At 52.6% G+C, this 15,844-nt stretch overlaps 1 protein-coding gene across 1 annotated transcript; it reads right to left on the bottom strand.

The window, feature by feature from the left end:
- Window positions 1–2,479: 2,479 nt before the first annotated feature.
- Window positions 2,480–13,163, bottom strand: Ccr7 (C-C motif chemokine receptor 7). Its single transcript, XM_028889523.2, has 3 exons — window positions 13,076–13,163; window positions 7,265–7,314; window positions 2,480–4,475 (listed from the first exon to the last, which is right to left on the bottom strand). The coding sequence occupies exons 1-3, from the start codon at window positions 13,083–13,085 to the stop codon at window positions 3,399–3,401; spliced, it is 1,137 nt and encodes a 378-aa protein (XP_028745356.1). The 5' UTR covers window positions 13,086–13,163; the 3' UTR covers window positions 2,480–3,398.
- Between the last annotated feature and the right edge of the window lie 2,681 nt (window positions 13,164–15,844).

Here is a 15,844-nt window from a genome sequence, read left to right as displayed (position 1 = left end):
TTTTGGAAACTGAGGCATGGTAAGGGGGTCAGGATCTGAACCAGGCCATCTGGCTATGGAGTGGGTGCTCCCTCCTACCTCACTGGACATTCTGGGCTCTGTGCTAAGTGTTTACCCAAATCTTCCCTGTTTTGCAATTGAGAAATCTGAGACTCAGAGCAGTTGAGCAACCGCTTAAGGTCCCACAGCTGGAGAGCAGCAGGGTTGAGATTCAGGGCCGGCTGGGCTCCAGGGCCTCTGCTCCGCATCCCCTTTGGCGTCCCTGCCAGACCCTCAGGCTCCACGGCCAGTTTAAGCAACCTCCCCTCATTGCTGGGTCCCCCCGGGGGAGTCAGCGCCTTTCTCCATCTAGGGAAGGACAGGGGTCAGCCCCTGCCTGCATCCTGAGGTCCCCAGCAGCTTGTGGAGCCTAGAGGTGTGGTGCTTCTGGCTGAAAGGGCAGCTTCTTCGTGGCCTGGAATGTCTTAGATTTGGCCTATGGTTGCAGCCAGGGAGGATGTGGATGGGGGCTGGTGTGTGTGTGTGTGTTTGTGTGTGTGTGTGTGTGTGTGTGTGTGTGTGTGTGAGAGACAAGGGACTGTGAAGGAGGGAAGGGGACTTTGAGCAATTGTAGAATGAGGTACACACTTAGGGGGAGGGTGGTGTTGTACGAGGCAGATGAGAAGGGAGACCCGGGTGGGCTTCCTGGGGGTCCTTTTCTTCTATTCTGGAGAACACCCTTCAGCTCAAGATACTCACAAGAGTGCATCAGGCCAGGCGTCCGTGGTCAAGCCAGCTTAGGGCTGAGGTTAGAACCCCCGAGGCACAGCACTTTGGGGAATTAACATTGCTGGGGGTTGTGCTGTTTCTGTAAATATTTGGAGACGTCCAGTTAAACTAGAAAAATGTATTTGAAGCCAGGGTGGCGTGTTTGTGTGGTTGGCCCGGTTTCCTTTTCCGTGACCACTCCGTTACATTCCTCGCCTGTAGGAATTGAGGGTTGTTTTCCCAACTCTTACCTCGTTAGGACACCCACACCCACATGCCCTCTGGCAGGTCCCCCTCGGGGATGTACACGTTCAGTGGCATCGTTCTCCTGCCACAATGCTTGTGGTCACACAGTCGGCTGTACCTCTTACGATTCAGTACCATCACCCCGAAAGCCGCTGCCCGCTGACTGACTGCCCTTGTGCCCATCTCTTTCTCCCCAGGGTGCTGATCCAGGCCTGGAGGCCGCCTGACAAATTGTGTTAAAATCTTTCTAGCCCCATGCATCCTGTGGAGGAGGGTAAACGGCTGTGTTTGTGGTTACAAGATTAGAGAACGGGCATCATTACGGGGCAGGCTCTGGTTCCCTTTGGCTTGGGGAAATTGGAGTTATGTGTTTGTGTGAATGTTTCACCTCTCTCTCTCTCTCTCTCTCTCTCTCTCTCTCTCTCTCTCTCTCCCTTCTTTCTCTCTCTTTCTTGTCCCATCCACAGCTTGCCTCCAGGCTCAGAGTGGTTAGGGTGCCCAACCTTCAAACACTTTCCTAGGCATCACAGGCTTGGAGCAGTTAGGGTTATGGTGGGACACTGGGGGACAGTGACAAGGACATGTGGCCTGTGGGGGTGGGGTGAGGGTGGACAGATTCTGGTCCCCTCCCTCTGCTTTCCACAAGGGATACCTGCACTGCTATCTTTTGAATGTATGATGTCCCTCCAATAGCCCCACGTCGGAACTTGAGCCCTATAGTGATGGGACTGGAGCCCTTGGGAGATAATTGGCTGGTCATGAGGGTTCCACCCTGATAAATGGGGCTCTCTTAAATAGAGAACTAGTGTGGGCTTTATGCGCCTTGTCTCACTTCTAGAACTGTGAGAAACAGATTTCTTTGTTTATAAGTTACCCAGACTGTGGCGTTTTGTTACAGGCAACAGGAATGGACCAGGACACGCACTAGAGAGGGCCACTCTCACTGGAGGCTGGGAAGGAGGCTACTGAGTGGTTCCGGCTCTCAAGCACCCAGCAAGGAGTCCCATGCACTGTCTGTCTCATCCTAGCTCCCCTACCCTAGAATGCCGTGACCTCGGAGCCTCCCACCAAACCCGAGTTCTCGGAGGGGGTTGGGAAAGTCTGAAGGCGCCCTACAAGGGTCAGGGCTGCCCCGGGCTGTTGTGGGACAGCAAACACTCCAGGATGCAAATCCACTGAGTCCCCAGCTGTAGGGGTTCCTGGGAGACCCTGGCCTTTCCGCTCTGCTCGGAGTGGCGGTCTCCCATGTGCAGGCGGCCTGAGCGGGCCTGGGCTCCTCGAGATGGACAGCCTGCCCTCTCTTTCCACCTCTGGCAGCCTCCTGGGCTTGTATCTCTGGAGGCATTCAGTGACCTCATGTTTCTGAGTGCCAAGAAAGGAAGGCCGGGGAGGAGGGGTGAGGGGAGGGGGGGGACATCAGGTGGAGTAGGGGGGGATTACCAAAGAGTTCACTCACTTGCCATTTACCAAAGAGTTTCCCCCCTTCTTTTTAAAGTTGTTGTTTCCTCAAGGGAAAATTTTTATTCGTGTCTGAGTAAAATGTGTGCTCTTATAAATCGAAAGCAGAACATGAGGAAAGGTTTCTGTGGCTGACAGAGAATAAAGAAGCGGCTTGCTGGCTTTTTGTCAGCCGGCAGGGGCACCTTTCTTCATCCTCCTGACCTTTCTCCCCGCCTTTTCCGCCCATCCCAGGGGACAGTGACCACTTGCCATGGCCATCCAGAGCCCCGGCTGGGACTGCGGTAGGCTGATGATGCAGCCTGGCCTGCAGGAAACACCACCCCTTCCCTGGGGAGAGCTGAGGAGGGGCAGGAGGGAGGGGCAGGGGTGCTCTGGGGGAGCATGGAGACCGCCATCTCTTGCTGGCTGGACGACAGCGGAGAAGGAAGGTGGAAGGAGGGAGTTAAGTCAGAGTTAATTAGACCAGTCCCTGGCTCCCCTTCCTCCACACGCCAGGGTGTGATTCCGCCATCTTGGTTTCGGAGACAAAAACCTGGGTCTCTGGAATATGTGACCTCTGTCCTTGGCTCTGTGGAACATCTCGCTAGGCTAGAAGAGGGTTCATGCAGAGGTCTCAGCAGCCTGCTTCCACCCCCAGGGTGCTCACCAGCCCCACACCCTTCACTCCAGAAGGTCTGATGGCCTCTCAACTTTCACTTTTGTCTGTCAGTTTGGGCACAGCTGTCCTGGCTCGGGTTATTAATTTCTCAGCCATGTCTCTTCCGGCCTCGGTTGAGGTAGCATGGGTTGGGTTAAGCGGTTTCTTAGGCCCCGAGGTCAACCTGACTGGCCAGAACTGCTCTTCCCTCAGCAGCTCTTTGGTGGGTTCTGAGTCTTTACATGTTTCCAGTGCCCCACCTTAGGGCTCCTGGGAGAGGTCCTTGTAGTCCAGGCAGGGAAGTCACCTATGGGGAGAAGGTGGTGGTGGTCTCGGCCTCCATGCTCATGGAAGTGTGCCGCACATGCCTGCAGGAAGACCACTGCCGAAGCTGTTCCTGGCTGAGGCAGCCCAAGTCTTTGAAGAGCTTGAAGAGGTCACTGCGGAACTTGACGCCGATGAAGGCGTACAAGAAAGGGTTGACGCAGCAGCGGACACAGGCCAGGCTGTAGGTGACGTCGTAGGCGATGTCGAGCTGCTTGCTGAGCTCGCAGCTGCTGTTGGTGATGTTGAAATTGGCCACCGTCTTGGCCAGGACCACCCCGTTGTAGGGCAGCTGGAAGACTATGAAGACCACCACGACAGCAATGATCACCTTGATGGCCTTGTTCCGCTCAAAGTTGCGTGCCTGGAGCAGGGTGCGGATGATGACAAGGTAGCAGAAGCTCATGACCACCAGAGGCACGACAAACCCAATAGCCATCTGGGCCACTTGGATGGTGATCACGGTCTCCACATGGTCAGGGATGAGGGAGCATCTCCACGTGTCCTCGCTGACGCTCTTCTGGAGGCCACTGTAGAGCAGCTCTGGGGTGGAAAGCAGTATGGCCAGCATCCAGATGCAAACACAGGACAACTTGCTGATGAGCAGCACCCGGGCCCGGTGGCGGTGGGCTGACACGGCCTGGACGATGGCCACGTAGCGGTCGATGCTGATGCACAGGAGCAGCAGCATGCCGCTGAAGAAGCTGATTTTATAGATACCAAAGATGCCCTTGCACAGGTAGACGCCAAAGATCCAGGACTTGGCTGCGCTATAGGCCCAGAAGGGGAGGACCAGGAGGAAGAGGATGTCGGCCACGGCCAGGTTGAGCAGGTAGGTGTCCGTCATGGTCTTGAGCCTCTTGAAATAGATGTATGTCAATACCACCAGCCCATTGCCCATCAGGCCCACGAAGCAAATGACTGAATACATGAGAGGGAGGAACCAGGCCTTAAAGTTCCGCACGTCTTTTTTGAAGCACACCGACTCATACAGGGTATAGTCCACTGTGGTGTTCTCGCCAATGTAATCATCTGTGACCTCATCTTGGCAGAAGCACACCTGAGGGGGGGGGGAGACACACCTGGTTAGCCAGCAGTCCGCATCTGGCTGGGCCGCATCAGCCTAGAATGGTGGTTCTAGCATGGCCTTGCTGCTTCTTGCGAATTCTCAGACCTTAGGCCCACTGAGGCAGCATCTCAGAGGGTAGAGCCCAGGAATCGACATTTCCCCCTCAAACCCCGAGCAAGTCTGTGATTTGAAATCAGTGCATCTCAAGCGTCAGCATCTGGGGCCGGAGAATTGGCTCAGTGGTTACGATCACATGGTACTCTTGCAGAGAAGCCCGGTTTGGTTCCCAGCACCCACATGGTGGCTCACAGTTATCTGGAACTCCACTTCCACGGGATCTGATGCCCACTTCTGACCTCCCCAGGCAGCAGGCATGCATGCGGTGCACTTAGATGCATGCAGGCAAGACATTTGTACACATAAAACAAATCTAAATAATGTGTTTGGCATGTGTGTGGATTACCTAAGGAGGATCTTGTTAAAATGCCCATCCTGACTGGGTAGACTGAGGCAGGACCTGAAGTCTACATTTCTACTTACCAATAGCAAAGGTCTGATTTTTGTCAACTCTCGGGACACACTGATTCATGTTCACTGATGGTGGTGGACTAGATAGAGAGAGTCTAGGGCTTTGGGGTCTGCTGAGCCCCAAGTTGGAAAACACACATCTCTTCGTCTGTGAGATGAAGGCAAATCCTGACTCCGTTGTTGTGAGGTCTGGGGCCCTGATTCTGGTTCCCTTTTTGTCTACAGAGGGTTTCTCTTACTCTTAAGTGATGCTGTGGTGTCGGGAATGTGTGTCTTTCTTCTGGAGCCTCTTTTAGGTCCTGGTGGAGTTTTTTTGGGTGATGGTGGTGGTGGTGGTGGTGGTGGTGGTACAAAATGCCTCAGCTTTTGAGGGAAATCCCTACATTAGGGTCAAGGTTGAGGAAGGTCTGAAGCAGGAAGAGAAGATTTCTAGATAGAAATCGGTATCAGTTGAGGGATCAGTACGAGGCAAGATTCTCATGGCTCCATGGTACCCACTGCACCAGGCAGTGTATTCACAAATGTACCACTGGACGGCAGGGCCTATGGGGCAGAGCTCCTGCAATGTGACTGTCTTCCTAGGGGTGCTTGTGCGGCTCCTGTCTCCCACTCTCCCTCTGCGTTCCCACCCTCTCCCCACATCTCTCTGCCTCTCTTCCGGCAGATCCCAATCAGCAGGGCTCAGCTGTTGTGGGCTTTTTTTAGCCCTGGTGCAGGGCTGAGGGTGTGTGTGGGGAGGTTCAGCAGCGGCTGTGATTTTATCAATGGAGGGGGCGCCTGCTGCCTCTGTGTGTGTGTGTGTGTGTGTGTGTGTGTGTGTGTGTGTGTGTGTGTGATAGGTGGACCACTGTAGATGGGGTGGGGGTTGAAGGCCTACTCTGGAAAGCTCAGGGTTCCTCCACTGGAGCCTTCTCTTTGGGCATTGCTAACTTGAGGAGGAGAGTCCGTAGCAACCTTCTCTCCCTGGTCCAGGTCCCACTGCAGCCTGGGGGCCCTGGGAGAGGAAAGCTGCTCTTGGCTCCTCACGAATGGGTCCGAGGCCCCTGGATTTAAGGGGTTTCTAGATCTTTGGGAGGACAGAACTCCCAGCTTCTATAAAGTGTGCTCCCACCCCCCCACCCCCATCTTGTCTCTCCCATCCCTTGCTCCTGTTCCACACCCTCCCCCAAGGCTTGCCGCCTCTGCAGCCCACAGCCCCACCACATCCGGCCCTGTCTGAACCCCCCTTCCCCCAAGTGAAAGACAAAAACCAGCCACAGATGTCTTCACCCTTCTCTGGCCCTTCCAGGCAGCAATACGGGAGGGGAGTGGCCATGGGGCAGGGGCCAGGCTAAGGGCTGCAGCCCAAGCTTCGGGGGGCCTCTGAGACGGGGTTTGGGGAACAGTGCCCAGTGTGGGGCCTGCCTCTGGCCTGAGCTCCTGGAAAGCTGCCCCTCTGGCCTCCGGACCTGGGGGAGAGTCAAATTCTGAAGGATTGCTTTTCCAGGCTGGCCTTGGCCATCCCCTCCACCTCCAGAGAGTTCCCACCCCCGCAGAGGAAACTTGACTCCAGGAGTTACAGTCTCCCGACTCCGGTGCTTGATGGGGCGCACCTTCTGCCTCCTGGCAGGGACAGAGAATGGAGCATTGTGAAGCCGGCTCTTTGCTCTGCAGAATTCAGACCCTATATGCGTTCCAGCCACCATCCTTTCCACAGGGTCCCAGGCTCCACCCTTCTCCCTCCCTTCTCCCCACAGGCAGACCAGATGGCTCTCTATTTTATGAGAGAATACACAGAATGAGGTTACAAGGAGAACCTTGGACTGAAAGGCAGCAAGAGACAACTTTGGGCGACTGGAGAGTTACCCCGATGGCCAGAGCAAGGGTCCTTTTCCCAGCTCACAGAGGGACGTGTGCCTATGCGCACATCAGGCCCCTCTGAGCTTTGTGTTGCACGACACGAGAGTCTCTCTAAGAACTCGGAAACTGTGTTTCTGTCTCCTGGGCGGGGAGGTGGGAGGTGAGGAGGTGAAGGTGTGGGTAGGTCTCTTCTCCCTGAGCTTTAATTTAAATGGGGACAAAGGAAGTCCAGAGATTGTCCGCCTCACCCCTATCCCCCAGGAGGGAGGTGGCGTGGGCAGCTTAATGAATGGCGGGTGGGTTTGTGTCCAGTCCTTTCCTTCCCCTTCAGCAAAATGTTCAGGGATGAGCACTCCTGGCTGGGGAGGGGCCCTGGAGGAGGGGAGAGCGCTTCCCCTGGCCGGAAACCTCACCTGGAAAATGACAAGGAGAGCCACCACCAGCACGTTTTTCGTGGGTTTCCCTGTAGGAGACAAAGGAGGTGATGTTACTGCCTGGCAGAGACAACGCTCTGTTATTAAGGAAAGCGGGTGGGGGGGTGTGGGGGGTGTGGGGGGTGGGGGTGGTGGGCACCGTTGGGAACTTTCATCCCAGGCTCCATGCACCGCTTTTGCTGAAAGAGAACATCAGAACCAGATTGTGCGTTTAAACACCTGGCCTGCTGCCCAGCATCCCTGTCTTCACCTCCCTCCCTTCCTCCTCCACTCCCAGGTCTGGGAAAGAAGAGGAACAGTCTCCCCCTGCCTCTCCCCACCCCCCACCTTGGCCCGGCTAAGCTGCTGCTGGTTTGCAGAATCCGCTGTACCCTAACAACCCCTCATGACTGCTGGCTCCACACAGCAGCCTCAGTGGCCCCTCTTCCCATTCCACATGATGCAGGAAGAGGAGGCAGGGCCCTGGGGTGGTCAGGGTATATGCACACATGTCCATCGCTGCCCTGGTGGCAGGATCCACCGGCCTGGGAGCATTTCTTGGTGTCCAGATGTATGGACAGCCACATGGGAAGCCTCACAGATATTCCAAGGGGGGTGGGCTAAGGAAATGGAGAACTGCTTTTTTCTTCCTCTGTAGACAGAGACCCTGGGTTAGAACAGGCCTGTATGTGCCATAGACAGCTCCTCATTCTGCTTGAGGCTGAGCCTTGGGCCAGCCTGGGCTGCATGTTCTCCTAAGCAAGAAGACAGCTGGCAAAGTAATTTATGCAGACATCTTATCCTCCACTCCCTCCCAGGGATCCTTCTTTGCCACTGAGACCTTCTCCAGCCCCCGAACCCAGTTCCTCAGATCCATAAGAGAGTCAGTCCCTGTGTGGATGGGACTTGTGCTCCAGGAATCTTCAGGAGGGTGGGGGCCCTCTGGAGGCCAGGGAAGCTGCACAAACCCAGAGGTTATGTGTCCTTGGCCATAGCACCACCTGCTGGAGCCTAAGCGACATGACACCCAGCGTGCCCTGCATGTTGCTCCAGGCTGAGAGTGCCCACAGGCTGGGGATTTCAGGCTTGGCCACTCTTAGTACAGGCAGGAAGGGCCTCAGGCCACCAGGTGAACGTTTTCCCCACCTGCACACCTTCCTTCACGCCACCTAGGCACGTCTTACTAAAGCATAGCTCTGTGGTTTATCCCCACTGTGCCTCCCTCCTAAATCCCCAAGAGCTCTTCCTGGCTGTAAAGATGGAGAGTCCCACATGCTTAGCATGGTGCTCAAGCCTCCAACCATCCACTTGAAGGCCTTGCCTCCCTAGCTCCTTCCATCTCTTTCTGGGGACAGACAGCCACTGTCCCCTAACCATCAGCTTGCACTAGAACATCCCCAGCCAGGAGTGGGAGAATCACCACGTGGCCTCACAGGCCCTCTCTCTCACTCCCCCTTCCTAACTGAATTACCCCTTGAGCCCCCGTGCTCAGGGCCACGTGTTCACCGTTAACCACATTCTCTTTGGGGTCTGATGCACAGCCCTCCCTCCCCTGACTCATTTCGGCGTTGGGCGCTCAAGGTTTCTTTCAACACGTCAACGTCTTTCGGTTACTGCAGAGAAAGCTCAATCTGACTGTCGGGGAGAGCGAGAAGCCCCTGGGGGACCAGAATGGTTTCTGTTTTACTCTGTTCGCCCCCTTCTCCTGGGTCCTGTCCTGGTCTGTTTGCAGCCACTGTGGGGAGGGGACTCTCGGGTGTGTGGATGAAGTTGATTTCTCATTCCCAGGGAGGCTGGATACGAGGTGGACATGAGGGATTGGTGATCCAGGGCAGGCCATTTTCAAGACAGTTTCCCAGGGATCTTGGGGGAATTCGAATGTGTGGTGGCAGAGGGACCCGTCAGTGGCAGTGAGTCAGACGCCTCCTTGTCTGTCAACAGTCATAAAGCGATCACTCTTGGGCAGCACTTGGGAATGTCAGGGTCCAGGAGTGTTTCCTGGGTTCTTGGGTTTGCAGACTGAGTATGATGAAGGAAAAATTCCCTAGCACTCCAGTCTAAGCCCCCCCAACCCCCACCTCACCCCACCCCAGCCTGGGAAACCTCCCCCTCAGGTTCTAAAACTCCCACCTGCTCATTCCCCCAGCAAACCATGGCTGCCTATCATCCGGTCCCAGAGACACCTCAAACATTTTCCTCTCTGGACCTTCTCAGCCACCGTAGGGACATGGGAGAGGGAGGAGGCAGAAGCAGGGCATCGGTAAGGGATCCAGAGGGCGAATGGGAAGAAGGGATGGGAAAGCTGATGGGATCTTGACATGAGGGGACCAAATCCTTCACTCAGTGATACAGTTGGCACTGACTGAGTTTTCTTTCAGTGTGCTGTCCACACACGGGCGCTCTCACCCCATCCTCATGAATACCCTGTAAGATAGTCATGTGAGGAAGCAGAAGCACAAGGCTTCCCCAGGATGATGTTGGCCCACTAGCTGTGGAAACTGCGCTCCTACCCCCTCTTGGTACATTTCTTCCCCTCACAACATCTTGGAAGCTACTAATTGTATTCCTTCTGCATTCTAGAGAGCAGAGGCCCAGAGATGTTAAGCTGCTTGTCTGGAGTCACTAAAAAGTAGATCGGAGATGTGAATGAGACATCTAGCCTGGGTTCTCACGACTGAGCCATGAGACATTTCTGATGGGCCTCCTGTGTAGAGAGAGGCTCCTCCACAGATCAAGGTGACTCCTGCCCTCTGTACCCCATTGTCACTGTCACTGGCTGTTCATTTCTGTCGCTTCTACACCTCTGTCTCTTGAAGACGGTCCCTTCTCGGTCTTGACCCAGGGCTTTGTTGTTCCTAGGGCTTTCCAAAACACAGATTTCATCTATTTACCCATCGATGTGGACAGGAGGAAAACTCTTTGCTGGCTCCCATTCCTTTTAGGGACGATGTATGGACTCCCTGATGCTGTCATGCAGAACGTAAGGATTACCCTAGCCTGGCTCCCTTATTGGTATTCTCCCTTCCCTCAGTCCCCTTGGCCTGCGCCTTTCCCAAGGTGCACATGCGGGTGCATACCCATATGGTGGCCAGAGGTTGACATCAGGGGTCTTCCTCAGTTTCTGGCCACCTTATTTATTTGTTTATTTTTGAGACAGGGTCTCTCACTGAACCTGGAGTTTGCCAACTCTGAAGACTGGCTGGCTAGCGAGCCCCAGGGACCCGCTGTCTCTGCCTGCCTAGGGCTGGCATTGCTAGCGTGCACTGCTACCACCAGCTTGTGAGCAGGGGTCCTGAGGCCCCAAGCTCAGGTCCTCAAGCTGGTGCGTCCATCCGTTTCCTGACTCTCTGCTCCCTCGTTTACCTTGTTGACTTCTGATGGCTACAGAGTCTGAAAGTTCCTGCCACATCCTGGGCCCTTACGTCTTCTTTATTTGGCTCTACACACCCTTCACAATTACAACATAAATGCTTCCCTGATCCACGTTCACAGTTTTGTTTTCTAATCTTGTCCTCATGCCCCAGGGAGTGCTGTATCTCACGGAGGCATGTTGACATACAAGTTACTCTCCCCACCAGACTGACTATTCATAAAACTCTCAATGAATGACACAGGTGACCGGAAGAAAACGCCCCGCGAAGAGCGGAGTTTTCTCTTAGCTACCCCGGGCTACAGTGTTTTTCTCCGCAGCCAGGTTTCTGGAGGTCCGGGAGGGACTGACCCTGAATCCCCTTCTGACACCATCTCTGGATCAGCGGTGAGACACAAGTCTCTCATGGGTTCCTTTTTCTTATCTCTGCTTTTGAGAAGTTGTGCTGAGATCTGTGGTCCCGTTTCTCGAAGGTGGGGAGGGCACTTGAGGGCTGCTCATTCAAATCATGAAAGAGGCCGGCTCAGCCCTGGCTTGGAGTTTTTCATTTTGTATAACAGAAACCTGGCCTCCTCACCCACCTCTTGTCTCTGCTGGGCAGACGGAGAGTGAAAAACAGATTCTTTGTGGCCCACCCGCCCTTCCAACGGTCCCGGAGCCTGTTTTGAGCAAAGGTTCTTAGCAGTTTCCCCTCATACCAGTGTTTCAGGGTTAGCTGTTGGGGTGCTTTTGAGTTGAGTAAAAAAGCAAGACTACCCTTTCTTCCAGGACCAGAGGTTGCCCTGCCTCCTTTGTCAAAGCTATGAGTCTAGCATCCCCAAGCCTAGTCCAGGAGAGACACTTTGTGATGTCCCAGTGCCAGGAGGGCAGGTGTCCACCCCCTGTTTGTGTCAAGCGTTTAGACCCTGAACTGACCAACTGGGATGGGAGAATTTGCACCATGGAAATTAGCAAGCACTATAAAGTCAGAACCTTTCCTCTATCCTGGGAGTCACTTTTCAGAGGTTAATATAGGAAGGTGGAGAAGGTCTTTGGTGGACAGTGTGGGCACTCTGGGACTGTGGCTGGTGGAGGTAGATACCTGGGGGCCAGGCTTAGAAAGCAGGCTGGGGGCAGGACAAGCTGGAATAGACAGATATTCAAAATCTAAAACCTTCTTGGAGTGATTGATTTCATCCATCTACCCATTATCCATCCATCATCCATCCATCCATCCATCCATCCATCCATCCATCTATCCACCCCATCAGCATTTTCTAACTACACCCTGAAACATCTGGGAGGCAGAGATGTAAGACTCGAACTCTGCTTGCTTCCCCTGAGTTCCCAGGCATCAGAGGTGGTCACCACTATGTACCTTCCACAGCTGAATCCAGACCCAGGGTGCAATGCATGCTGGGCAGGGGAGGCAGAGATAAAGGCGCTGCTGGCTGTGGTGTGGCGGGGAGGGGTGTGAGGGCAGCACCAGGGAACCTTCACTTTTTAAAGTCAACCCCTTGTGGCTTTGAGGCCACAATGGTGCTTTACTTACTGATGAGCGGAACCCTCTAGGAACCTGGCCTTTTAGCCTCCGCGGGGTCTGACTCTGCAGCCGAGATTTAAGATTTGTAACTGGGGTATCTGCAGGCAGTCTACTTACTTAGAGCCTCCTGGGACTTCCCTGGCACTTTGCTGTAGTAGAGATGGAGGCTAGGCTGCAAGAAGGACTTTTTACTGACAGGAGCGGTCTGCTGGGCTGTGGTGGGTGGGGTTTGGGGTTTGTTTAGGGGCTGTGCTGTGCTATGACTGCTCTACATGGAACGCCCCCCTGACCACTCCATTTCATGTTCATCACTGGTCCTTTAACTTGCAAGAGGCACCAAGCTAATGGGATGTGTGGGAGGGAGAGAGAGAGAGAGAGAGAGAGAGAGAGAGAGAGAGAGAGAGAGAAACAGAGACAGAGGGACAAAGAGAGACAGAGAGAGGCTGCAGCTTGCATTTGTATTGCATGTCACACAACACACAACACTGACCCCTTCAATTTACTCTTTCTTATAAACCCATAGGGTTGGGGATTCAAATCCTGGTTTAACAGGAGAGAAAAGAAGGACTCAGAGACGGGGCAGGGTGTCCTGAGGTGCCCGAGAGCATCAACTATCACTTCTCAGCCCACAGCAAGTTCTATCCAGGTCAACGAGGTCAGCCTGCCACAGTCTGCATTCCCTGCTTTAGAAGATGCCACTTTGTTCCCCTTGTCCCTTCTGGCATCTGAAAGAGCAGGTACACCCTCTCAGGGATCAATAGGATGACATTATCTGAAAGCGGCCACCAGTTCACACCAACCGCCCTGATTTCTCTGGTGGCCTCCCCTCAGGACCCTTATCCCTACCTCCACACTCACTGACCAGAGTCTGGTTTAATGTCAAAAGTCGGCTTCCTCTCCCGGGAGGGGGTTTACTCACCCAGGTCCATGATGCTTTCTGGGTGGCTGAAGTCGCACAGGAAGGCTGTACTTGCAGTCTCTGTCTCTAGCTACTCCTGTCTGGGAGGAAGTGGTGTGAGCGAGCCCCTTTTAAGTTGTGAGTGAAGCCACCCTCCCCCCTGCCCTTCCCACCCCCCTGCTCCTCCCTCTTCTGGGACCACAGGGTATGAAGAGTGGCAGCCCTCCCCAGTGGTCACAGGATCCTGAGTCATAGGTCATTTTATTCAGAAAGCTCCTGGTAGCACCTCGTAGAGCCTCTGTCTGCATCTGTGAGTGACGGGCCGGCTGCGGGGTGGTGCTCAGGTGTCAGAGAGGGTCTTCATCCTTCTCTTTGTTTTGAATGAAACTCTTTTCAAATCGGCACAAACTTGGTCAACAGCTACTGTCCCAGCATCCACCTGCACAACTAGTGTGAGGTCCCTTGAGTGGTCCGGCCATCAAGGACGGGCTGGTAAGCCTTCAATGACAAAAACCACAAAGTGAAAGTTTAAGAGTTTGTTTGTAGATGCTAGATATGAGAGTGCCTGTAACCCCCAGGCTCTCTCTACCAACAGAGAGGACATAGGAGCCTATGCCTTTACCAGGTCTAAGCCATTATCCAAACTGGGTCTGTATGGAGAACTTTTATTTCTATTTATTCTTATTTTTTGAGACAGGGTCTCATTTATCATATAGCCCAGGCTGGCTTCACATTTGCAGCGTAGCTGAGGATGACCTTGAACTTGTGGTTCTCCTGCCTCAGCCTACCCTGTGCTGTGATGAATAGGCACGTGCTACCATGCCCCATTTCCCCCATAGGGAGACTGATAATTAGTGTTTTAAATTAAAAGATTATTTGTGCCAGGCGGTGGTGGCGCATGCCTTTAATCCCAGCACTCGGGAGGCAGAGCCAGGCGGATCTCTCTGAGTTCGAGGCCAGCCTGGGCTACCAAGTGAGTTTCAGGAAAAGGCGCAAAGCTACACAAGAGAAACCCTGTCTCGAAAAACCAAAAAAAAAAAAAAAAAAAAAAAAAAAAGATTATTTGTATTAATTTTATTGTTGCGTATGTGTATATGATATGTGTCTACATGTGTCTGTGTGCATTTGTATGCATGAACATGGGAATTTCATGCCATCGCTTGTGTATGGAGGTCAGAGGGCAATCTCCCTTTTGTTAGAGCAGAGTGTTATTGTCATGTCCCCCATGCCATACTACCACTTGAGTTGGCCTTCAAGCTTCTAGGGACTCTTATCTCATCTCCTGTCTCATTGGAGGAATGCTTCTTATGTAGGTTCTGGGGATTTGAACTCAGTTCCTCATGTTTGTGAGGCAAAGCTTTTTTATCCACTGAGCCATCTCCCCAGTCTAATTAGTGGGTTTAAAGTTAACACAGAGACCATGCTGGGCCTGTTAAGTGGCCACTGTGTTCTAGAGCAAATATCTGAATGTTCTGCTTCCAGGAGAGGCACCTGTACATCTTTATCTCTGGCCACTGGCTGTAGCCAATTCAGTGAAGGATCGTACCTGACATGGAGTTCAGAATGACTTAGCCTTGCTTCTGTATTAAAGAGTTAAAAACAGTTGCCATGGCAACATAACACTTCAAGCACTCACTTGATCCCCTTTTCTGCTCAGCACATAGGGACTACATTTCCCAGACTGCTTTCCCTTAGGCTTCTGGGGAGAATTGGCCATCGAAGCACTAGGGATATACCAGGATGTCTCTTTTCCTTTCTTTTTTTAAAAAATAAAACACAACAGTTTTATTTAGACATAGTTCTTATACTATAGCATTCACCTTTTAAAAAAAGATTTGTTAATTTTTACGTGTATGAGTGTTTGCCTTTATGAACTTATGTGTACGACATGTGTGCCTCGAGACTGTGGAGGTCAGAAGAAGGCATCAGATTCTCTGGAATTCAAGTTACAGGTGGTTGTAAGCTGCCACGTGGGTGCTGGGAACCGAACCTGGATCCTCTGCAAGAGCATCAAGTGTTCTTAACCGCTGAGCCATCTCTTCAGTGCCAACATTTCCACGGTGTGTATATAGTCACAGAGTTTATTTCACCACAGTAAACTTTGAATCATTTTTAGTCTCCTGCCATTATTACCAGTGGTTCCTTCTTTTCTTCCCATACACATAGCCCCTCATAGCCACAGGCCTACTTTCTTCTGTAGATTTGCTTCTGATGGTTATTTCATATAAATAGGCATATGCCATAGGTGACCTTTGCATCTGTCTTCTTTTAATTAGGTTATTCTGTGTGTACTATGTTTCAATTCTTCATTACTTTCTATGGCTGAATAGTATTCTATTGTATGGATATACTACACTTGTTTTATTCATCATCAGTCGGCTATTTGGATTGTTTCTACTGTTTAGTAGAAACAATGAGTATTGTTGCTATGGATATCTGTATACAAGTCATTAGTCTTATTTACTTTTATATTCCTGTGAAGAGACACCACGATCAAGACAAGTTATAAAAGAAATCATTTAATTGGGGGCTTGTTAACAGTTTCAGAGGGTGAATCCATGACCATTGTGAGGGGGACATGGCGGCAGGCAGGCAAAGAGAGGGTGCAGGAGCAGTAGCTGAGAGCTTTCATGTTGAGAACTGAGAGAAAAACAAAAAAAAAAACACAAAAAGAGAGAGAGAGAGAGAGAGAGAGAGAGAGAGAGAGAGAGAGAGAGAGAAATTGAAATCAGTTTGAAAACTCCTCCATCAAGGCCACACCTCCTGACCCTTCTAAAAGTTTCATCAACT

This window comes from Peromyscus leucopus, chromosome 8b, assembly GCF_004664715.2.
Source record: "Peromyscus leucopus breed LL Stock chromosome 8b, UCI_PerLeu_2.1, whole genome shotgun sequence".
NCBI classification, from domain to species: domain Eukaryota; kingdom Metazoa; phylum Chordata; class Mammalia; order Rodentia; family Cricetidae; genus Peromyscus; species Peromyscus leucopus.
The sequence above is the reverse complement of the archived record's forward strand: the minus strand, read 5'-3'. Positions and strand labels throughout refer to the sequence as shown.

Coding starts and splice junctions, on each gene's coding strand:
- Ccr7 (XM_028889523.2), bottom strand. Junction 4,476..7,264: donor CTCTCCTTGTCATTTTCCAG/GTGAGGTTTCCG, acceptor CCCCCCCCTCAG/GTGTGCTTCTGCCAAGATGA.